Source organism: Ictalurus furcatus, chromosome 18, assembly GCF_023375685.1.
Source record: "Ictalurus furcatus strain D&B chromosome 18, Billie_1.0, whole genome shotgun sequence".
NCBI classification, from domain to species: domain Eukaryota; kingdom Metazoa; phylum Chordata; class Actinopteri; order Siluriformes; family Ictaluridae; genus Ictalurus; species Ictalurus furcatus.
Window position 1 is genome coordinate 1357869 of NC_071272.1, and position 25179 is coordinate 1383047.

At 41.3% G+C, this 25179-nt stretch overlaps 2 protein-coding genes across 5 annotated transcripts; one reads left to right on the top strand and one right to left on the bottom strand.

Moving 5' to 3' along the window:
* Positions 1 to 529: 529 nt before the first annotated feature.
* rnf165a (ring finger protein 165a) lies at positions 530 to 17907 on the top strand. 4 transcript variants are annotated; one of them, XM_053649063.1, is made up of 8 exons: positions 530 to 3367; positions 14093 to 14333; positions 14484 to 14609; positions 14741 to 14867; positions 15580 to 15684; positions 15773 to 15868; positions 15991 to 16091; positions 16679 to 17907. In XM_053649063.1, the coding sequence occupies exons 1-8, from the start codon at positions 3307 to 3309 to the stop codon at positions 16794 to 16796; spliced, it is 975 nt and encodes a 324-aa protein (XP_053505038.1). In that variant the 5' UTR covers positions 530 to 3306; the 3' UTR covers positions 16797 to 17907. The 4 variants fall into 4 exon arrangements, 3 of the variants coding, with proteins under 3 accessions (XP_053505038.1, XP_053505040.1, XP_053505037.1); XM_053649065.1 differs by having other exon boundaries at positions 14093 to 14296; positions 14450 to 14609; XM_053649062.1 differs by having other exon boundaries at positions 14093 to 14282.
* A 4293-nt stretch (positions 17908 to 22200) lies between these two features.
* LOC128622498 (beta-1,3-galactosyltransferase 9) lies at positions 22201 to 24589 on the bottom strand. Its single transcript, XM_053649061.1, has one exon. It carries the CDS (start codon positions 23386 to 23388, stop codon positions 22240 to 22242), a length of 1149 nt encoding a protein of 382 aa, XP_053505036.1. The 5' UTR covers positions 23389 to 24589; the 3' UTR covers positions 22201 to 22239.
* Between the last annotated feature and the right edge of the window lie 590 nt (positions 24590 to 25179).

The following is a 25179-nucleotide window of genomic DNA, read 5'->3' on the forward strand; positions in this document are numbered from 1 at the left end:
CTGTCTGTGCTCAGGTCATTTCTGAGGGGGGTGATTATTATTATTATTATTATTATTATTATTATTATTATTATTAACAAATCATGACAGCGTCACCAAATACATTCCAGAGCATGCCACTATCGTGGGAAAGCCGCTTGTGACCTTTGACTTTCAGGCACGGTGGGGTGGGGTGGGGTTAGGGCTCGGCAGCTGGTCTGTTCACTCCTCAGGACAAAACCCCTCACATGCACACACTACAGCTGTATGCTAATGTGGGTTGAGTCTGTTGCACTGATAGAACCCGGGTGGAGTGTAAAGTTATTCATTTCAAATATGTGCCTCAAGTTTGTGATTGGGTGCGAAGCAAAAAATAAAAGTAATGACATACAAATTACATTATAACTCACATTTTTATATATATATATATATATATATATATATATATATATATATATATATATATATATTATAATTATGTTTAAAATGTAGGACATATCTAGGCATTAGTACACTAACATTATACTATACTGTAGACTATTTGGGAACTTTTAAGAAAAGTTGCTGGAACTAACTCATGCAGCTGGTTGAGAAGATGTCAAGAGTGTAAGAGTTTTTAATAAAAAATAGTTTGGATTTATTTAACACTTTGCTTGGTTGCTGCATAATTCCGTACGCATCACTTCATAGTGTTAATGTCTGAATTTTTATGTTAAAATAACAGAAATTAGTAAATAATAATAAAAATAAATAAAGGTGAAAAATACCTCATTTTAGTTCTTCAAAAGTTGTCCAAAAAAGCCTGAAATGTTACAGGAAATTGGAGCAAGTGAGACCATCGACGTCTACAAAAGTCTACGAGTTGTGCAAGACGCTTGAAGTAACCGATTATCTATTAAAAAAAAATTGGCAGTGTATCTGAGAACTGGCGCAGTTTTATAAGGTAAAGATGCAAATATAAAGGGTATATATATATATATATATATGACTATAAAGTGTAGAGATAATGTGTCAAACTCTTATTCACCTAAAAGTGGGAGTATCCAAGCCAAAATGTATTGAAGTGAAAGTCAAAACGTTGCTACTTTTGAATGCACTCAAGCATTAAAGCGTAAATGCTTTGAACCATTGAAATTCATGAAGTTAACGTCATCTTTTTTAAACGTGAAGGGTATCTTTCATTAATGATCTAAAACTGTTCGATTATTGTTTGAAAGCAACCACTCCGTTCTGCCTGGAAACGTCATTCAGTGCCTGTAAGTTTGCTAAATGTGCCTGACTCATGCTACGTAGTTTGCTAATGAAGTAAAATCTTCTGTAAATAACCAGTATTTACCCTAAGCTACAACTTGACTTACTGAACAGTGAACAGCTGCGTTAGCTACTGGAACTGATGCGAGTCTAACTTGAGAGAAGAAAAGACCTTTGTGATTTGTTACGAATGCTTTTAAGTTCTAAATTAAAAAAAAGGTGAGGTGTAAAAAGTATGTTTTATTCTTTCTTGTACATGAGGTGAAAAGTACAATTATTCAGTTTGAATAACACTCAAGTAAGTAAAGCGAATAATAAATATGCCTAAATTATACGTGTATTATTGTGTACAGGAATGAAGTACAATTACTCAGGTATTTTCCACCTCTGATAAATATCTATTTGATTATATTTTTGTGTCTATTGCTAATTTATGTATGGTACAAAATAGAAAGTGTTGGGTTTGTTTTTGTTTTTTTTTAAACCATTTATCAGTTTAAAAAATATATATATTCTACAGTTCACCCTGCACCACGCTGAAACTCCACACACTGTACACTGCACATTGTATTGTGTTGTTGTTACACGTGTGTACTGCTTATTTCGTACACGGTCTAGGGAGGAGTAGGCCAGGTTTTCATTTCACTGCAAGTTCTATAGCCTACTGTATATAACTGTGTATGTGACAAATAAAATCTTGAATCTCGAAAACTGAATTTGGTCTTTGTTTATTTATTTATTTATTGATGTTTTTATGTATTTTAATGTCTCTGGCAACTTTAAGAGACCACAAATGACCAAAGGTGAATTGGATAGTTCTTCACACTTTCTGTTGTTGTGATACGGAAAAATGATGAGACCATTTTGGTTGTTTGTGTATGAGTGTACCGACAAAATGTCATTTTTGTTCTTTGTTAATTATATTTCAGTACGGTGTGTGTGTGTGTGTGTGTGTGTGTGTGTGTGTTTGTTTGTGTGTGTGTGCATGTACGTACGTGTGTGTAGGGGGTTGTGCACCATGTGTTGCGTCTGGCAGACCGAACAGAAGGAGCAGAGATAATCAGACCTCTGTGAGTGTGTGTGTGTGTGTGTGTGTGTGTGTGTAAGGGTATGGGTATGGGGGGGATGGGCAAAAGCTACCATATGGGTTTTGCTGTGGTCTGTGGTCAGGGAAGCCCACCACTCACATTTCCTTTGGACATTTGAGTTCAACAGGCTTTAGGGTCAATACTTGTATTTATTTACAGTACTTTCAGCTGCATTTAGCAAATGACGATAGATAAACATCACCTAGCAAATCATGTCCATTTGCTATTGGGGTGTAACCCACCTGACCCTAAGTAAATTGTCTTTATTCTTTCAAACTTATCCACACCCACTTGCCTTGAGAGTAATTCTATCCAGTCTTATCCAGCCCTCCAGGCACTAACAATGCTTACAGTTATCCACTGTTAGTCTTGCTGAACCCTTTCTTTTCTGAGGGTTGGGGTTATTACATTATCACTTATTCATTTGGCAGATGTTGTTGTTGTTTTTTTGTTTTGTTTTTGTTTGTTTTTTTCTAAACAAGTCCTTGTATTTGAACTCATACTCTACTGGACACTTCTGGACATGAAGCGCGGATTAGAATCGAATCATTTTGTCGTTAATTGACTGTGGGTTCCTCAGTGTTCTTTCACTTCACACGGACCTGACGTCATTCACACTAGCACGCTGTTTTATTTTTGGCTCTATGGCAATTTCAACCGCACACTGCGCTGTGCAGCCGCGACGCGATTGGCTGAAACTTGGAGCTGCCGGAAGTCAATCCCAGGACTCTGATTGGCGGTCGCTGTCTTTGTGCGCGCGGCAGCTGCTTCTCTCGGCTGCAGTATTTAGAATGGTCGTGCTGAATGACTGCAGAGACGCTCAGGGCTTGGGTGACTCTGATTGGCTGAGGCTGGGGTTTCAGAAGACGTATACGTGATCGCTGATTGGCTGGCGCTCTCTTTGTGCGCGCGGCGTCTCGGCAGCTGCGTTTTGAATGGTCCTGCGTTTGAGAAGCCGAAAAGGCGTCCATGGGCAAAAGGAGTCAGGATGGTGTTAGTTCATGTCGGATATCTGGTTCTTCCCGTGTTTGGTTCAGTAAGAAGCAGAGGTATCGTTATATATTTTCTAAAAAAAATAATAATTTATTATTTATGACTGTTGCTAACACTCTTACTAAAAAGAAGCGCCGGAACGAGCTAGCTAACGGCAACGACAACAGCCAAACCCTAAACGGCTTTCTTCTCCCTTGTTCTAGTGCACTACCTAGGGTACGACACAGCGGCGTGTGTACCCTACCTAGTGCACTGACCAGTCAGCCATTTCGGATTCAAACACTGCACTGGCTCTGCTGCTCTGGCGAAAAGACCAGGCACGTCGGCTAACATTAGCACAGGTTCATACAACATTGTTTGTTTGTTTTTGTGTTTTAGCCAACAATAGCGCTATCTAATCTATCTAATCTATCTATCTTCTGCAAACACGCAACGTTATTCTGAGTTTATATTGTAGACATGTAAAAGCACGTCTGCTACCGTGATTTAAATCTGATCTCTGAGGTAATAAACAACACCGCAGTCCGCACCTTTTGTGCCCCAGCTGCAGTCTACGGTTTGCTAAGTAAAATATTATTTATTCTGTTATTATTATTTAGAGAGAGAGAGAGAGAGCGGGAGAATTTTCCGTCTTTAGTGAAATCCTGGTGTATCTGATGCATTATTAAACACTGAGCACTGCAATGAAGGCTGCCATCAAAAATCATCCACCATCCAAATGCTTCTGAGCAAGACTCCTGTAGAAACAGATCCCATTCATATCTTCTCAGAAACATTCTGTTTAAGATCAAGTGATAATCCAGGTGCAGAGGGAGGATCTTGGCTGTTTGTGTAATAATACTGTGATGTACATACTATACAGGTCATGCAGTAGCATTTCATTGTGCTTGTGTTTTTTCTTGTTTTTTTTACCCTTCCTTGTTCCATAGTCCGGAGGCCGCCGCCACATGCCGCATCACTCCGATTCCTCTCTCTCTCTCTCTCTCCCTTTCCCTCTCTCTCTTTCTCTCAGTCTATCTGTCTTCCTCTCTTCCATTGTGTAGCTATAGCGATCGCCTCTCTGCCTGTGTTCTGCCTCCATCCCCTCTTTCCATCCGAAGACGACATTGGCATTTAAAAACCAAAACCAACCTTCTTCCCACTCATCCGGTATCCTTCTGTGTGCGACTGCAGAATAACACACTCCTTTCTCTTCTTTTTGAGAAGACACCTCTGTCTCGGTTTCAAAACTGTCATTGTTGATGATAACCCATTGTAGCGGTCTACGATGATCATTGTGATTGTCCCATTTGTTTGTTTGTTTGTTTGTTTATTTATTTATTTATTTTTGTCCCTCTCAGCAATGGCATATTATAGACTTGCATTTTTTTATTTTTTGTCCCTCAGCCTGTAAATTTCTGTGAAGTGGATGCGTTCGCTTCTCGTTCCTAGGTCGACCGGGGTTTGTTCCGTTAAGATATCCCGATAGCCGAAGCTACGTACGAGCCGATCGGGATTCCTAAATGCGATCCACTTTTACAAAGCCGAGATCGGTCATCTCGGCCCGTCTTTTAAGGGTCGGGAGTTCAGGAACTCCGACCTTCGTGTCACGAGCACCGAACGGTAGCCACGAGTGTTCGTGTTAAACGGTATGACGACGCTACGTCGGAATACGTATCACCGTATCGCCGCAAGGCTTCGGCACACGGTTCCAAATCGATGAAAACGTACGTTCGGTCGAGCCGAGCTAACCCGAAAACCATCCGATTTGTTGAATGTTTCCAATCCGAGTGCCATCGGTCTTTGTAGTGAAAGCTTTCCACTTTGAGTTTGAGTGAGGGATTGAAGATATTAAAAGATCACCATGGTAAACTTCAACAGGGTAGTTAGTCGTTGTTTCTGCAGATGGAACAAGAGTTTGAGGTGGGCAGGGTATCTACATAATCCTCTGTCCTGAAGACTTTCCTGTGGCAGAAACGCTTACTGACCGTTACAAAGTGCCGACACCGGACACTCCTTCCATAACATCTGGATGGTTGTACGTTTTTTCTTTTTTTCGTTTTTTAATTGGGGAAAATGTATTGGCTTTTTAATCCAATTTCGTGTTACACTGGGTTTATATGGAGCATCTGCCATGTGAATGTCCCTGGGAAAGAGTTGTTATGAATAAATATCAGAAAGACGATGTTCATAGAAACCTGTGGTTTTGCCTTGCAACCAGCACTGTCGTCAGAGCTGCCGTCATAGAAAAGTAATCAACACTTTCTGAGGAATAAGACTGAGGAACGTGGCACCGTTGGGGTATTAAAAAAAAAAAACGTATCTAAAAGACCCCACTCCCACTGCGCTCCATTCAGGATGAGTCTTCTTAGGTAGTGTAAGCAGTGTTTGACCGTGCGATATAAAGCCTGTCTGTAAGTGTAGTCATTTTAATATGCAGTATTGTGGTGGTTGTCCTACACAGTCAGAAAAGATTCGAATTAAGACTTTGCGAAATGCAAACCAAACAGGAAGCTTTCACTCTAAAGATCTCGGGTAGACATTCCTTAAACGTTCTGTTTACCTGAACTAAGCACACCCCCCTAATTTCACCCCCTTTTTTTTTAATTACTTTTATTTCCGCTAACCAGTCCTCATTTGTGTTTGGCCTTGCGCTAGTGTTCTCCGTGCCTCAAGCTTGGCCACCGTGAACGCCATCCACGTTACAGGAATCCCTAGACTTGCACTGCTGTAGAAATCTTCCTAGAGTTTTGAAATGTCTTTATTTCTTTGGTTGTGGTTCTTGGCTTTCTGTTTGTGTATTAGGCTCTTCAATGCATGATCATGTTTATTTTTCATTACTTAAAAGTTTTTAAGTTTCTTTTGACATTTGAACAGCAAATTCCAATGTATCTTTGTGTAGAGATGTTCTGCTGTACTGATATGTGCTGTAGCATACACATCTACCCATTGGATGCTGCTTCTGTTCTTTTAACCTTTTGGAGCATGGTTGGCTCTTCTTTTTTTTTTAATTATTATTATTTGCATGGAAATATTCCTCTTATTATTCGTATCACATGGTTCCACTCATACTAATATTTTCCAATAAAGACTGTAGTTTTTTTCCTTAACCTTCAGTGTGTTCTCTGCTGATTTCCATGTGACCTCCCTTCAAACCCCAACCCCCTTACCAGTTATTTGGCCTCTTTGGCCCCTCCCCCCCAATATTCATTTCTCAGCTCCTCTCACTTGCCAAGCTGAATCATGGGAAACATACCGTCACAGAAAATTTAGCCGATCTCTTCACATCCACTTAGTCCACAAACATCTCCATTTGCATCTGTCTCTCTTTTTAATTTAATTTTTTTGTTGTTATTTATCTCCCTATTTCTCTCCTCTGTAAGCACATGATCCTTTTGTGTTACAAACATGGCTAAAAGTTTTGGATGCCTCATTTCCAAATTTCAAGCTAATGTTTTTCATACGTTTCGGTCTGGAAGTGAATCTTTTTTTTTTTTTAATCAAAAGTAAGAGTTTTATTTCAGCAATTTTTATTTCACTAGTGTTCAATAATAGAAAATGAACATTTTCCACATTTTATATACATTTATATACAACTTGGAATTGAAATGGACGTAATTTGGATTATACTCTATATTGGCATAAGCTTTTGGACTCCTATATCCGTATAGTTTGCAAAATTATGAATAAATAAATTTTAAAAAAAGGTTAATGTTATGATTGCGCAATATTAATCCCTGTTGCTGAGAAACCCCCTAAATTAGTTCTCGTGCAACCATCACTAGATGGTCACGTAATTAGTTGAATGGAGTCTACCTGTGTGCAATTAAAATGACTTATGGTCTCAATATGAATACACCTGTTTTGGAAAGGCCCCCCGTATCTGTACCTGAACAAACGGTGACACGAAGATCGCTGTGTCCTCAAAAAGAGTTCCGGGTCAAAGTTTTGGAAAAGTATCAATTAGAATTTGCTTATGAACTGATCCCCAAAATATCCATTATTAAAATATGGGAAGAATGTGGCACACCTGCAGGTCTGCCTAGATAAGCTGTCCAGTGAAAAGCCAGTGACAGGGTATGGAGGACATTAGATAGAGATGCAAGCAAGAGACGCCAAGGCCAAAAAGATCAAATCTGCCCCAACAGGATAATCTAGCTACGTGTCGGTCGAGTGGACGATATGCCTTTTGGCAAACCCAAATGAGGATTTCAAATGACTTGCTATTCTTTCGTAAAGCCCAGATTTGTGGAGCGTCCATGGTATGAATGGCCTCTGTTTCTCCCATCGGAGCTGTCGATCTCTCCTGCTCCTTCAGTGTTCTCCTTAGCATCTAGCTTGCGTCTCTAAGTAAACTTCAATATTATGGGCCTTTTTTTTTTTTTTTTTTTTGGTATATTCATGACACATAATTCCAGTTAAGTCCATGTCCGTTCCAAGTTGTAACAAAATATGGAAAAGTTCAAGGGGAGTAAACGCTTATGCAAGACACTGCACACAGTTCTCCTGTGACAATATTACAGTAAGTGTTTCTACACTCCTGGCAGTACAACCCCGTTTAGAACACCACAAAAAACACTTGGGTAAGGTCATCTAACCTGACATTTAAAGACAGTCGCCAAATTTGAAGGCGGTACGTAACGCAAGCCAGTGCCTGTCTTCTCCACAAAAGCGGAAAATGTTATTTCAAGTCAGATAGAACTGCATTGTCATTCCAGCTATACAGTCATGTGAAAAAATAAGTACACCCTATGGAAATTGTTGGGGTTTTTTTTGACCTATTTGGACAAGCAAACATTTGATCCTCTTTGAAACAGCGCCTATTAATAAAGGTGTTACACTCTATCGAATGACACACAACTGACATTTTGTAGTCATTTTCACAATTTGAAAAAAAAACTAAAACTGATCAGTCAGATGGAAAAAGTAAGTACACACCTACATTTTCACACCTTTAAATCCATACAATTAGAATCAGGTGTTCAGGATTGGGTGCCAGTGATTAGAACCTGCTTACGAAGTGCAGGTGGAACCTGTGTTTATATTTATACCCCTCTCTCATATCTAGTGTCTGGTGTTCCCTTTGTTATTGAGGTGTGTGGTGTCATCATGCCAAGATCTAAAGAGTTCTGTAAGACCCTCAGAAAAAAGCTTGTGGATGCTTATGAGTCTGGTAAGGGATTTAAAATGATCTCCAAATTATTTGACATACATCATTCCACTGTAAGGAAAATAATCGACAAATGGCGCAGATTTCAAACGACTGGTAATTTGTCCAGGACCGGCCGTCCCAGCAAATTCAAGAACCCCAAAATTTCATCACAAGATCTGCTTGTAAGTCTAGCAATTGTTGGTGTCAAAGTGCAGGCTTCTACAGTCAGAAAGAGATTGCACAAATTTGATCTGTATGGGAGGTGTTTCGTCTGTTTCTGGACAGACGAATCAAACATAGAGCTGTTTGGACACAGTAACATCAGACATGTTTGACGCAGAACAAAGACAGCTTTTCAGGAGAAGCACCTCATACCAACTGTGTAGCACGGTGGAGGAAATGTTATGGTTTGGGGTTGCTTCACTGCCTCAGGCACTGGACAGCTGGCATTCATTGATTCAACTGTGAATTCTGCATCATATCAAAGAGTGCTTGAAGATAATGTGAGGCCATGTGTCCGAAAGTTCAAGTTGAACCAAAAGTGGACTTTTAAACATAAACATAATGATAATGATCCTAAACACACGAGCAAATCCACCAAGGAATGTCTCAAAAAGAAGAAACGGAGCGTCATGGTATGGCCTAGTCAAAGCCCGGATTTGGATCCCATTGAAACGTGGGGGGGATTTGAAACGGGCCGTACATGCAAGAAAACCCTCAAACATCTTGTAACTGAAACAATATTACATGGAAGAGTGGTCAAAAACTCCTAGAAGCCTGGTGGACAATTACACAAAACTCCTACAAGACGTTATTTCTGCTAAAGGGGGCAATACTAGCTTCTGAGGCCAAGAGTGTACTTACTTTTCCCACAGAAGAATATCACATCTATTGATATTTCTGTTGAAGAAATGATTGAAAAAGCTTATTTTCCTTGTGGCTTTGTTCAAGCATATCAACTGTATTAAAAGGCACTGTTTCAAACATGATCAAATGTTTACTTGCCCAAATATGTCAAAAAAAGCCAACAATTTCCATGGGGTGTACTTATTTTTCCACATGACTGTATATATTGTATGTACGTCTATATATAAAAAGCTCAGGGGCCCCTGGTTCAATCCTGAAGTTGGGTTACTGTCCGTGTTGCTTTTCCTGAGAAGGCAAATGCGTGTCTGAGATGCCCTGTGATGGAATGGCGTCCTGTCCAGGGTGTATTCCTGCCTTACACCCAGTGGTCTTGGGATAGGCTTCAGCTCCAACACAGCTCTGACAAAGCATTTCTAATAATGATTTATTCATAAATGAATGAACGAATAAACCAATTATTGGGGTAAAGACAATACGACAATATCTATAACATCATCTCTGCACTGAAAAGCAGCAAGGGTATGACTGTGTATTAGTCTGCTGCAAGCATTTTGTGGGCTTATCTCTAAATCTCATTACAAATCTAATAAATGCTAATGAGCGACATATGACCGTATTGAGACCATTCAGATCATCCATTATGAGTCCCATGAGTTTTGACATGAAATGTTTGACAGAAAAAGAAAAAAGAAAAAAAAGCGTTTTTCTGAATGCATTCTCTAAGATGCAGATCTAAAACGATCTGTTTGGGGATAGAACTTTAACATTTTTCAAATATTACACCAAAGACTTTAAATAACGAAGTAATAATAGCATCAGAGGAGAATAAAGTCATCCAAAGGAATTGATTTTCTCTATTTTACCCAATTTTGACCCAGATAGAACCAGGTATTACTGAGGAGCCAGATACTCTGTGGAGGCATATTGAAAGACTTTTATTTTTTATTTTTTTTAGAAATGTACAAGTTTGTTTTTCAAATTTTTTTTTTTTGTAATTAAAATAATACTTATAGTTATCAGTTACTATGATCCTGCTAAATTTCCCACATTGCCCACCATTTTCTGAAATTGGCCACTTTTGAAAACACAAAAATCTTCTCAATTCAACGTGCACCACATTAAAAATATAATAAAGGTTTACCAGCAAATGACTGCATTTTGACTTCTAAATAAGCAAGTTAGCAGGTACGTATGTTCTATTTTGTGCGTTTCTGTGTAGATAGCTACTGATTTCTATTCATTCTTGTTTTTCTATTAATCCTTGCACATACAATCAGGTCCATAAGTATTTTGACAGTGACACAATTTTTTGTAATCTTGCCTCAGTACACCACCGCTATGGATTTGAAATTACGCGAATGTGTTTAAAGTGTCGACTTTCGGCTTTACTCGAGATTCAAAGGGTTTAAGAAATACTGCGTGAACCGTTTAGCAATTACAGCCATTTTCTCAGGCTCAAAAGTAATTGGGCAACTGACTGATGAGCAGGTTCATGGTGAGGTGTGGCCTGTTTCCTCATCATTTCAAATGAAGGAGATAAAAGGTCTGTAGTTGGTTCCAAGCGTTGAATTTGTATTTGGTCGCTGTTCATGAGAACTCTCATTATGTCAATATATGATCCAAAGAGGTGTAGATAAAGGAGTGAAGGAATAAGTGAAGGAGGCCATCATTAGGCTGGAAAAAAAACAAACCCCAGACCTATCAGAGAGATAGCAGAAACTTTCGGAGTGGCCAAATAAACAATTTGTTACGTTCTTAAAAAGAAGGTGTGCGCTGGTGAGCTCATCAAAGGCCTGGAGGATCACAGAAGACAGCTAGTGGATGATCACAGATTCCTTTCCTTGTGGAAGAAAAACCACTTCACAACATCTAGCCGAGTCAAGAACACTCTGGAGGAGGTAGGCGTATCATCGTCAACGCCTACAATCAAGAAACGCCTTCGTGAATGTCAATACAGACGATTTACCTCAAGATGCAAACTTTTTAGATTAGACTTTTCTAATAAACCTCTAAAAAAAAAAAAAATCTAACCAGTTCTGGTGCATGATTAACTTGTAGCAGCATGATGAGAAGAGAAGAGTACGGAGAAGGAAAGGACGGGCTCATGATCCAAAGCATACCACATCATCTATCAAACCTGGTGGAGGAGTGTTACGGCATGGGCGTGTACGGCTGCCGGTGGAACTGTGTCACTGGTGTTTATAGAGGATGTGACTGCCGATAGAAGGAGCAGGACGAATTCTGAAGCGTATAGTTATATTTTTTTTTGCTCAGATTCTGTCAAGTGTTTCACAGTACAGATGGATAATGACCCAAAACACACTGCGAATGCAACCCAAGAGCTTCTCAAGGCAAAGAAATGAAATGTTCTTAAATGCCCGATGACCTCAACCCAATTGAGCAAGCTTTATACTTACAGAAGACAAAACTGACGGCAGAAAGACCCACAAACCAGCAGCGACTGAAGGCAGCTACGGTACAGTACAGGCCTGGCAAAGCATCTCAAGAGAGGAAACTCAGCATTTGTTAATGTCCATGGGTTCCAGACTTCAGGCAGTCATTGACTGCAACACATTTGTATCCAAGTTTTACACACAATCCTAATACTTTTCGATTGTCAGCTTGTCCAATTACTTTTGAGTCTGTGAAAATAGAGGGACACTCTTTCAATTTCAAATCCATTGCGGTGGTGTACAGAGGCAAAGTTACAAAAATCGTCCCTGTCCAAATACATATGGACCTGACTGTATATGTGAGTGCACGTAATATACGGTGTATATGTATGCGATCGTTAGTGTCACGGTTTTTTGTTTTGTTTTGTTTTTTTAAGTAAGATTTAAAATGCAGGACTAAATAAAGGGAAAAAAAATCTATATTATGAAAATTAGATTAAACACCCATGTGTACATACCTATGATCCGTACACATTTAAAGTGGTCTTCATGTATATATTAACTGTAAAATTGACTTGATAAAGAGTTCAGTGGTATACAGTTGACACGTGAGGTCAACTTCATGTACTCACACGCAGCATTTAAACTGAAAATTGGATTAATGGATTAAATGGATTAAAGCAACCATAATCCTATTTACACCATCTTGGATCTGAGGTCATTATTTTGGATCTTTTCCCTTCATGTGTGTTCAGCATTCACTAAATACAAGTAATTAAGAATGTTATGACGTACCGGCATGATCCTATACTGAGATACATAAATGAAAATGAAGTTGGTGGGCAGATAACGAAGTTTAGCATACTCGTCTACCTTTAACGCTGATAGAAGACTGAAAGTCAAACAAGACTTTGTCCAAATTCCCATTTGAATTCCAGTAGTGCACAGGAAAGTGTACGAGTCCTACCCAAACCTTACAGTAGTTTTCAGCAACAGCTGCGCTGGCCATTCCTCTCCTCTTTCTCACTTACTCGGTCTCTCACTCTTCCATCACCTGTTTCTCACCATCTGGGTACGTTGGGTTTTGTGCAGTGTGTGACGGATTACAGCCGATGTCAAAATCTCACTTGCACTTGGAGCTACTGTTACAGAAGAAGGGGTGGACAAATGATAACTTCATTAGTTAGCCCTCTGGAGTAGTGAAAGCTAAAGTTTGTTGTTCGGTCCCATGTTTTCTGGTGCCTAGAAACCTCATCGATAAGGCTCAAAAGAGGTAACTAAGACTGTCAGATTACAGCAGCGAGCAAGAAATATTCTATATTCAGTAAATATTCAGTAAAAATAATCTATAAAATATATATATTCTAGTCGGGGGGTATGGCTTAGTGGTTAGCACATTCGCCTCATGCCTCCAGGGTGGGGGGTTCGATTCCCACCGTGGCCCTGTGTGTGCGGAGTTTGCATACCCGGGGTTTCCTCTGGGTACTCCGGTTTCCTCCCCCAGTCCAAAGACATGTGTGGTAGGCTGATTGGTGTGTCCAAAGTGTCCGTAGTGTATGAATGGGTGTGTGAGTGTGTATGTGATTGTGCGATGGATTGGCACCCTGTCCAGGGTGTACCCCGCCTTGTGCCCCATGCTCCCTGGGATAGGCTCCAGGTTCCCCGTGACCCTGAAAAGGATAAAGCAGTATAGAAGATGGATGGATGGATATATATATATATATATATATATATATATATATATATATATGTGTGTGTGTGTGTGTGTGTAGGCTGATTGGCATTTCCAAATTGTCTGTAGTGCGTGAATGTGTGTGCGATTGTGCCATGCGATGGGTTGGCACCCCGTCCAGTGTGTCCCCAGCCTTGTGCCCCGAGTCCTCTGGGACAGGATCCAGGCTCTCCGCGAGCCTGTGTAGGATAAGCAGTGTGAAAAATGGATCGATGAATGAATAATTATAGTCAATATAGTATCTTCTGTTCCTTTATGCACTTCAATTATTGATCATGTGAAAGTTAACGTCACCGCTTCACTGAGATATGTGATTCAATTTCACAGATTTCCCATTGGTTTGATGTTCTGCTGCTCCTTAAAAGTGTTTACAATTGTCAAAATCCACGACAGCATGGTTTCCGAGCCCCAGACCTCAGGAGCGAGCAGATGTCCATGTTTCGGTTACATCTGAGCTCCTAACACACATGAATCAAGTGACTAGTGTCATGTAGGTCATGATAGAACCAAAATATTGGCCATCTGGTACCCCTGAGGGCATGCAGCTTCTGAACATGCTTGTGCTCTCTGATTGGCTATTCTCACACTGCCACTGAACTCCAGCAAATCGGAAACGATCATTCTGACTCGGTCACCTGTGATTGGTTGTTGTGTGCAGGTACTCATTTCAGCAGGCACCAGCACAGCCATGCTACATCCTGCCGACATTTCCACCTGGCCACACCCCTTCCTACTGAGTTCCCGCCAACCGGCCTTGCGGCCCCACAGTACCAGGAAGTCCCACCCACTTTCCTACCTCAGGCCTTACAGCAGCAATACCTCATACAGCAGCAGCTACTGCAGCGCAGGTACACACACCACCGTAGCAACCCCTTATACAAAGCTACAGTAGTGCACAGGCACATAGTGTATACACACACACACACACACACACATAGAACAGCAGCTCAGGTATGCACATATTTACAGTAGAAAAATACATAGTCTTGTCACATTATATCACATAATATTAAAGATGGCTTTTTTATTTATTTATTTTTTTATGACAGACGTACACAAGAGCGTGTTCCTCTCAACACACACCGGTTACGCCCGGGATATGATTATTCCCCTCCCATGCACATTCCTCAGCCAATCACACAACAGCCCAGATACCTAGCCGAGGGCACAGACTGGTGAGTTTTCGACACATGCACACACACATTCAGACATGCGTATACATACGTATGAGTACTGTTGAGTGAGGGGCACTGATCAGCACTCGCTGCCTCTAACGCTCGTCACGGACGTTATGTCTTTGTGTCAGGGACCTGAGCGTGGACGCGGGTTTGTCACATCAGTACTCGCTGCAGCAGATCCCGCAGCCCTACCAGCACTACTTAGCCTCTCCCAGAATGCACCACTTCCCCCGGAATACTTCGTCTACGCAAGTGGTGAGTACTAAAGTGTGTGTGTGTGTGTAAGAGAAAGGCAAGTGGGAGTAAAAGAGCACGACTATTTCATTATGGGGAAAATGTCCGAGCGTCCGCGGAGCGTCTTTTACCAGCAGACACTGTCAAAAAGCAGTTTTACAGAAATCCAGGTGTAGAATCGGCTCCTTATTGAGCAATCCAACGTCCAACAGGGGCAAGAAAACAAACTCAGGGGAGCCCATCCTCTTCTGGGTGACACTAGATGGGATTATAGATCATTGTTGTTCCTCAACTGTTTACTGTGTTGAACGTATGTTCATTAGGAGCGTCTTAATCTTTATAATTACGGTATCAGCTCTTAGGTACAAGGCTCGCGTATCCAATGAACACGGACAAGATTCTAGCCATAAAGTGTTTTTGGGGCGTACAATTGTTAGGGTGTTCATACAGAAACATATTCACAGCAGCAGAACGTGAGTCACGAGTACTCACAAGCGGAAGCTCCAAGCAGAAAGAAAGACTTTATCTGTCACATATAGATTACAGTACAGCGTCATTCGGCACCCGTGGAGTATAGTGAATTAAGGGCCTTGCTCAAGGGCCCAACAGTGGCACCTTGGTAGCGCTGATGAGTACCTCAAAGCCACCGAGACACGACTATGACATGTGACAGTAACTATGTGCCGTGGCTATTTCTCTATCGGTTATCCGTGAACTGTACTCGTGTGTGCAGGTTGTCCACGAGGTAAGGAATTATCCGTATCCCCAGCTGCACCTACTGGCTCTGCAGAGTTTAAGCCCCAGCCGACATGCTTCCGCTGTACGGGAGAGTTATGAGGTAACGCACGTACGCATGCACCTCGTGTGACACACTAATCAAAATGACCACGTTTAAAGCAGCACATGCTGATACTCGTGTGCGTTAGGAATTGCTTCAGCTGGAGGATCGTTTGGGCAGCGTGAGCCGAGGAGCCATCCAGACCACCATTGAGAGGTTTACCTTCCCTCACAAGTATAAGAAGGTATACGCACACACACATACATGCGCATGTACACACTTTGCAAATAAATGAAGAAATACACATAAATCGACAACTCTTCCCATATTGTCCATCATCTTTTAACTATATTATTGTGTTCGCAGCGGAAGCCGTTGGACATGAAGCTGTGTGATGATGAGGAGTCCGACTTGGATGAGAAATGCACCATCTGTCTGTCCATGCTGGAGGATGGCGAGGACGTCAGGTATGAAGTACACTCTCGAGAGTGCAAACTACCTAACTCTCTCTTTTATTTATATATATATATATATATATATATAGAGAGAGAGAGAGAGAGAGAGAGAGAGATTTGATGTCATTTGTCAGTGCACATCTCAGACACCATGCCTTTTTGTCTAGCCTTCTCTTGCCCAAGCCGGCTGCTCAATCAGTTGTTTATTTACTTTTTTTAAGACATCCAATCAAATTCACATCAGTGTCAAACAAAACTGCACACAGCCACGCTAATTGGTCTTGCGTTAATTGGCACAGTGCACACCACCTGCGACCTGTTCCATTTTAATTACAGCTTCTCTTCAGCACTGCAGGAATACGTTTCACTCCCCAAAGAGCTAGGCTTGACTCAGACGATTTTGAAAACCAGCTGCTGCTTGAGTTAAACAAAGTTTTCTAACTTTTGAGCAAAGTGTTCGGTTTTGAGAAGTTACGTTTATTTACGTTTTCCTCTTGAATGCTTCAGTGCGTTTAAAGGTCGATACGATCTGACTTTCACTTTTTACTTAAGATCTTGGATCTTCTCACATTCTTCTCTCTCTCTCTCTCTCTCTCTAGGCGATTACCCTGCATGCACCTCTTTCATCAGGTGTGTGTGGATCAGTGGTTGGCCACCAGCAGGAAGTGTCCCATATGCAGAGTGGACATCCAGACACAGCTCACACCTGAGAGCTGAAACACACACACACACACACACACACACACACACACACACACACACACACACTGACTCAGTTCACATTTAGGAATTGAAGCATATAGACATACAAACACAGCTCAGAAATGAGCTCAGGAACACAAACCTCATGCCAACAGTTTAAAGACATCTACTCAGATACAAAACCCATTTATACTCATGCCATCAATAAGTCAAAGGTAGACACACACACACACACACACACACACACACACACACATACACAGACTCTCTCTCTAGTGTACATAGTGGCCTACACTACATTCTCTGCCTATATACACAGGGTCAGCTCTCTCTCTCTCTCTCTCTCTCTCTCTCTCTCTCTCTCTCTCTCTCTCTAACACACACACTCATACCTACACTTTACTGAGACAATTCAGACTCTGTTACTGTTCTCTGTCATGCACACACAGGTGTTAGAGTAATGTAAGGATGATATTAAGAGTAACCTGTCTGTGTGTGTGTGTGTGTGTGTGTGTGTGTGTGTATTAGTAGCATCTGTGTGTGTGTGTGTGTGTGTGTTTGTGTAATTCTAAAGCCATGCCCCTAATGAAAGACTTTATACAAGCTCTAGTCAGGGTCTGCAAGACTCCGAGCTTGCAGACAACACACACATATGCTTAACTGCTGCTCGGGAGCAGGTGTGTGCGCATTTCTTTCATGCTGCAGCTATTTCAGTAGTGTGTATGTGTGGAGACTACATACCTTGTGTGTGTGTGTGTGTGTGTGTGTGTGTGCTTCAATGTGGAGGATCATAGACATTAGTTAGCTGTGCACTAACATTCTTATAGAAAAGCCAAAATTACACACACACACACACACACAGGAAAAAAAAAAGAAAGCAAAATAATAATAATAATAATAATAATAATAAAATAACAGAAGCATCTGTCAGAATTTATTTAAATGAGGGTGGGGCAGAACACAAAGGTCTCCAATCCAAGAAGTTAGGAGACAAGGGGAGATTGTGATTGGTGGGTGTGTAGATAGGGGATGGGGCTCTCCAGTGTAGTAGCTGCATGCCTCTGTGTTTGGGCTGTTCTGTAATTGTATGCGTGTGTGTGTATGCGCGCGTGTGTGTGTGTGTGTGTGTGTGTGTGAAAAATAATTCTGCATGAGTGTAAATTAGCCCCTTTAAGCTGTGATGATCTGTAACACTAGCAGACTGATGTAGCGTGTGAGTGTGTGTGTGTGTGCGTGTGTGTGTGTGTGTGTGTGTGTGTGTGTGTGTGTGAAACCCTGCCATGATCTTTGACCCAAAATGCCTACTGAAGAAGCACATGCGAGCGTAGCTACAGCGCCCAGCCTCTCTCTGGTGCTTTATTGCCATGGTTACACTATTTATTATTGGTATTTAAACATGCAGTGTTTTGATGGGGGAGGGGGGAGAGGGGAGGGGCGGCAGAGCTTGTACATTAAACTGTGTGTGTTTTTGTTTTGTGCGTGACGGGTCTCCCCTCGTGGTCGCTATGCTGGTTGCTATGTTGGTCGCTATGCTGTATTGCTAGAACAACTGTTTTAGAATGTGCTGTGATGGAGGAGCATCCACCAATTGCATGCAAGCAAGGGGACGGAACAAGGATGGAGGGTCGTTCGCTACTTTTATTTCCGTATCGCTTCTCTCTTTAACTCTGGACATTTCCATCGACCGAAACCGGCACGGTGCACGAGCACCACCTCGTCGGTCCTCGGTTTGATCCCGATCTTGGACTGCCGACTGTATGGCGTGTCGCATGTTCTCCCCGTGTTTACACCGGCTTTCTTCCAGATTCTCTGGTTTCCTCCCACCTTCCCAAAACATTCCGGTCGGTGGATTGGCTATACTAAATTGCATGAGTATGTGAATGTGTGTGCACGGTGCCTGGCGATGGACTGGTGGGTGTCCCGTGCAGGGCGTATTCCAGCCTCATTCACACCTCGGTGTACCTGGGACGGGCTCAGGATCCACCGACACTGACCAGAATAAAATAGCTAGTAAGGAATGGATAAATGAGCAACGTTTAATGATTATTTTTAAATTGTAGTCCAGTTTTTTACTCTTATGTAACAGGACAACCAATTTAAAAAAAAAAGCAGAAATACTGTAACTACACGCTCCACTTGATCCCGAAACTCACGCCTCTCACTTAGTTCAACTCGAACAGATCCATGACGGAGATATCGTCCATGCAACATAAATGTCCTTCACACTAATCCTCCTCTTTCTTTCTTTTTGTTTGGGTTTTTTTTTTTTTACACAAAAGTGCTTCCCAAAAACTCAAATTTTCTTGCTGCCAAGGAGGTTTTCCTTTGAACTCGATCCCTTCCTCTCCAGCCTCGCTTCCTGTGTGCTGATTGGTGGATGTTGGCTCGTGTTGATAGTTTACACAGGGTTTTGTCCGTTGAAATGCCTTAAGTATTTAACAATCATAATTTATTACTAACTGTAGATATTGTGGGTACATATTTAATTTTGTATAGTTTTTTTTTTTTTGTTTGTTTGTTTGGTTTATTTTGTTGTGAACCATATATATATATTATTTTTTTTTAATTTATTTAGAGAAAACACATAAATGGAGTAAGACTCTTACCTCATGTTTGAGTTGGTTTTGCAGGAATGCTTTTCGCATGCGGGTGGTCGTGTTTGTGCGTGTTTCTTCCTTGGTGCTGTGACCTCACTGACATTCCGCTTGCTGACTGACCATATGCGGTGGCGGAGTGCGAGTGCTCTGGGTTTTGAGTCGCTGTCCTGTTTGCACTCTTAGTTTTCTCGGGGCCACCCTCTCACTGGCATATTTCCTACCACTCTGGCAATCTCCATGATATTTACCTCTAATTGTCTCGCTCTCTTTTTCTTGATCGTGTTTTCTTCTCACTCTGTCGCTCTCTTCCTGTCCTCGCATTTCCTCGTTTTCTCAAGCTCTTTCTCTTCTTATTTCTCTCTCTTCTGTTCTTTCTGCCTCACATTCTTGCACTATCTTCACCGGTCCATGCTTTTGCTTTTCCTCCTCGAGCAACTCCTTTCTCAGAGGCATTCTGACAACCCCTATCTCTCTTTCTCTTTGTCTTTTTCTCTCGCTCTGCCAGAGGACATCAGCATTCTGTAGTGCAGGGTCAGGATTAACATTAAAAGCACAAATGATTTTTTTTTTTTTAAAAACTGCATGTTTTACTCAGGTTTGAATATATTACACAACAGAAGTAGAAATGTACAATTAAAATAAAAAAGCACAGATATTCTACTACTAATATTTCAGAGGATTCATTTTTTTTTTTTTTTTTTTTTTTTTTTTTTGCTGCTGCTTGCATCGAATAAGAAAAGAAAAAATTCCAGAAGGTGCCAGTGACAGGGGTGCCACATGCTGTCCAGCTGTGGGTGGTGTTTCTTTTCTTTCTTTCTTTTTTTTTTTTTTTTTCCTTTTTTTTTACTAGAGGATTTTCTAGCAGAAAAAAAAAAAAAAATTAGAATTCGATTATTTATCATTCATATTAAAGCAATAGCGCCTCCTGCTGAAGAGACTGCTGTTAGATGTCTGGTCAAGTAAAAAGCTCTGCGTGAAATTATCTTTTGGTGGAATTTTTGTACCTTATTTATTACTACTACTAATAATGATTTTAAAAAGTCGCATCGCTAAACCCAAACTGTTTTGTTTGTTGTTTGTTTTTGGTTTTGTTTTTCTTTAAAAGCTTGTACATTATCCTTTTTGTATGTGCTCTTTTTTTATAATAAAACTTGAAAATTTCAAAAAAAAAACAAAAAAAAACAGTCTACTGTCAGTAATTATACAGTGGGGTCCAACAGTGAGAGACCACATTGAAAATAAACCGTAGTGTTAAATAGACAGAAGGGTTTAGTATTTTTGACATTTTAAAACGAAGAAAATAAATACTCAGGATTCTGCACTATTTCTAGATCCCCATTTATGCAAATTAGAAGCATTTTCCTTAGTGGTCTCAGATTTTTGGACCCAGGGGATGTCCAGATGAGACACTTGCGTCCCTAAAATGATCCGTACAAACACACTGAGCACGTGATCTCGTCCATCTACAGCTTCCCGGGGGTTCTGACAACCGCTACATGAGAGTGAGTCTTGTAGGATGGCTCAATTACCCAGTCCGTTTATTGTGAAAGAACAAACGGTCCATTATTTGAAGGGTAAACCAACTCCAGCCCTAGAGTGCTAGCAGTATCTAACCAGAGACATGCTAGTAGGTTCCATGGCATGGAATGTGTTGAGCCCAGTGGGGAGAATGAAGGATGAACGGGGAGAAAAATTTACTCCAGTCCAGTACTACTACTATCAGTACTGAAAATACGTGGCATAGTTACAGGAGGTCCACTCAGCCATGCATATGGAATGTAGTCATAGGGCTGCTGGTCAGCTCGATGGCATAAGATGGAGGATATAGCCCTTGAAGAGAGTACTGCTTACTCCGTTTGAAGATAACTGGTAAACAGCACAGTGATTCACAGCTAATAAGGCTATTGCTCAGGGAAACATAATGGGTTAAAGCTCACTCAAAGCTACAGGGTGTCTTTGATTTCCATAGCATTTCACAAGAAAAACACTTGTAATGTTTAAGCAAAATAAATAAAAATACACTCCCTGTTGCAGAAAAGATTAGAGGAGGCGATCGTTAACCTTGAAGGACTTGCTAGCTGTAGCTCTGACTGCAGTAACAGGCTGATAAGCCAATAGTTTCATATGGTGTAAGTCCGGTCTGACATGTGCAAGAATAGGAAAGATGGCTGTATGACAGTGGTATTTATTGCGAATAATGCATCACTTTATGACCTTGCTGACATACGCACACACACACACAAACACACAAGAAGGTATCCAGGTGAAATACAACGACTGTTCTTTAATATAACTTTTTTTATATATACTCACTACTGCACAAAGACAAACAAAAACTTACAAATGTAGGTATACTATATGTCCAAAATCTTGTGGACACTAATGATCACACCCATATATGGGCATTCCCCAAACTGTTGCCACAAACTTGGAAACACACAATTGTATAGGATGTCTTTGAACGGTATGCTGCAGCGTTACAATTTCCCTGACCAGTGCCTGCGGCTGAATAGGCAAATCCCCACAGCGGAATGGGATCGTGAATGGCATGATCAAAAAGCATATATGGTGTGATGGTGAGGTGTCCACAAACTTTTGGCCATGTAGTGTATTTATAGATACAGAAACATCAAATGTACACACATAGTTACATACTCTATTGTTGTATCTGTTCAACATGTTGTGTGTATTTATGTTCTGTCACGGCACGGCATGCTGTCCTACTCCTCTACGATCGCGCCCCTAATCACAGATCGAGGACTGAATTTTTGAAAAACGATTTGAAAATGTCATTTATTTGTGCATACTTGTGTAAATACTTCTCAAGGCTATATTAGATATGAACATTTAAATGGAGATATTTACCCTTTTGTATCGTTTCCACTGAGAAAATTGACACCGTTCAGGTAAGTCATGGCCTTGCACACTACCAAACTATAATAGGTTTGTAACATGCTGCAGTGCCGCCCTCTTCCCTTGCCCAAATCTCTCCAGGCCATGCCCATCAGTTCTCCGTCCACTGAGGCTGAGGTGAACAGGAAGTTATAGCAGCAGGGGTTATAGCGCACGTGACGTTCTCCAGAAAAGCGTGCGCTATGAGTAGCCACAACGCCCGCTGCTCTTGCGCACAGTCCGATCAAGACATCTGATGGGAGAGCCAGAGCTACATCCTTAGAGGCCACGTAAACTTTACGCACTACGTCCTGCGACATCAGGAAGGCAGGGCCAGAGCAGTAATCGGGGAAAGACCGGTCTGGATAGAGGTGGAAGGAGACATAGTGGGGTTTGTTATAATTTCGTTCAGGTGAAGCATTATGAATGACCCTGCCCAGGTACAGGTCGTCAGGGTGGGTACGGAGCGTAAGCAAGTAGGTGCCAAGTGCTGGAACGTTTAAAAAAACCGAATCCTCTGTCAAAACCACAAATCGGGCTTGCGGACAGAAAAGCAGAACCCAACGCAGAGCTAGCTTGACCTGGCCCCAGTGATCTCGTGACAAAGGCCCTTCGCACTGTACCATGTCGCCATAACGGACAGACTCTTCCCGCACCACCTGATGCTCTGTCTCCACGGAGGATGGATTTAGAAAGAACAGCGTCCGTACTGCCACGTCCTGCACCAAAGTCTGATTGGCCCACGAGCTTCTGATTGCCTCTCGCTGGCTGGCATTATCTGGGTCACTGAACACAATAGTGAGGAAAAGGAGGTCTTGGTGATTAAAACAGGGCTTGGAGCTAATTGGGTAAATCTGTGAGGAGTTGGGCAAGGTATTGCTCAGATCCAGCTTGCGTGCACGCTCACGGAGCTCAAGTACAGCACGGTCGGTATAAGCTGCTGGAGAAGACTGGAGCAGGAACTCTTCCACGATGTCACCACCGAACAACAGCGCGTGGAACAGCACAACATTACAGAGCAGGAAACACCACTGATGGGTGTGCAGCCTGAACACACAGACCTGAGAGGACAGAGAGCAGTTATTTCTGTATTCGTTTAGACGTTCTTTATAGTTCATAAAAAGAGAACTAAAAGTCTGAGAACTAAAACTGACGGAAGATCAAGAGATAAGAGAGAAACGCCACATTTACCTACAAATCAGAACCTCAAAACATGAGAAAGAGAAGAAAATCTGAAAAATTGGGCATTGTATTGTTAGTAATGTATTCTGTTACAATATATAAATAGGAACTTATTCATAATACATTTAGAATGCTTCTGGAAAGAAAAGAAAGAAGAAAAAAAAGCTGTGCTCTGACATCGTTGTACACGTGCCACCATACTGCACTTATAATTCGTAGTACGATTCGTCCTGTAAAAGGGACAGGTGTAGATCAGCGTGTAAGGCGTTGGATTACTGCTCGGAAGGTTGCGAGTTCAAATCCCAGCACCACTGAGGTGTCGCAGCTGGGCCCTTGAGCAAGGCCCCTAATCCTCGAGTTCTCGCATGTATAAATGAGATCGATGTAAGTCGCTCTGGATAAGGGTTAAATATGATGTAATTTTAATACAGACGCTGTTCCTCAGCGTTAACGATCTGCCGTTTTCGTTCTTTCTGCTGGGTGGCGAATATGCTAACACAATTTTCCTCTTTACGTCGACTCGCCAGGTATCAACGTGAACGCACTAGGAATCAAGCTGTTTAAACAAACTGTATCGTTAATACATCTGGATGATCTATGACTTGTACAGAGAGAAAAAAAAAAAAAAGATCAATACCGGTGCAGTATATGCAGTATATCACTTTGCTTTGAACTCAGAATAATATGCTTATCAGAAACAAATAAAACAAACAAATTAGACGAATAAAGCAATAAGTACCTAATACCTACTCAAGTATTCTAAACAATGAATTAGACGAGTGTGAGAATCCATCTCACTGACTGAAGATATCGGATCGATACGCGGATGGAAGTAATGTTAACCTCACGCCAAAACAAACGGAGCACAAAGTGACACCGAACCGAACCGAACCGAACCGAGCCGAGCCGAAGAGAACAGAATTTCCAAAAATTCTGAAAACTACCTTTTCACAGTGCATCACGATCGGAATACAGATTTGTCAGTTTTGCATTCTCATTGTGTAGTAATTGTATTCTGTTACAGCCTAACCCCGAGAAAGGCCAAAATGAATAGGAAACACATGAGTGTTGGAAGATGGCTCCAAAGAAAGCTCTAGAGTTAGTGAGATGAAAGGAACAAGTTTGATAAGGTTTTCCTCACCCTCATGATATCCCATGAAGAAATACTTTCTCCTGTGTCTCTGTTGCTTCGTGACCTTCTTGGGCTGTCTACCTGTTCAATAGTGTGTGTGTGTGTGTGTGTGCACATATATGTGTGTGTGAGCACATACACATTCAGCATTCAGCTGAGCCCTGTTTCCATGTAAGCTAACACCAGACCGGTTACACTATACCGTTCTGGATACGGAAAGGACAGGTAGCTCCGAGTCATTAATGAATTAATGAGGGTTTAATACAGCTGCGTTAACAGCGGATCGCTCCGTGAGGCAGTTTGTCACAGTGGGACGTCATAACTTGTTTCAGAGTATCAACGTAATTTGACTTACATGCAGTGAGCTCAACATATGGCACTTATAACTCAGAGTAGGATTAGTCCTTGTAATTACAGGGTTATGAGGAACAGAAAAAAGCTGCTTCTTCAATAAGATGGCACTGACATGTTAACAGTTTAATTTTAACGGCATTTCACTATTTTCCCAAAGCAGCGTTGAAAATGTTTTTATTAGACATTTCACCTAATACCATTCCAAGACATCACCAGCATTGAATTTAAAAAGAAAAACAAA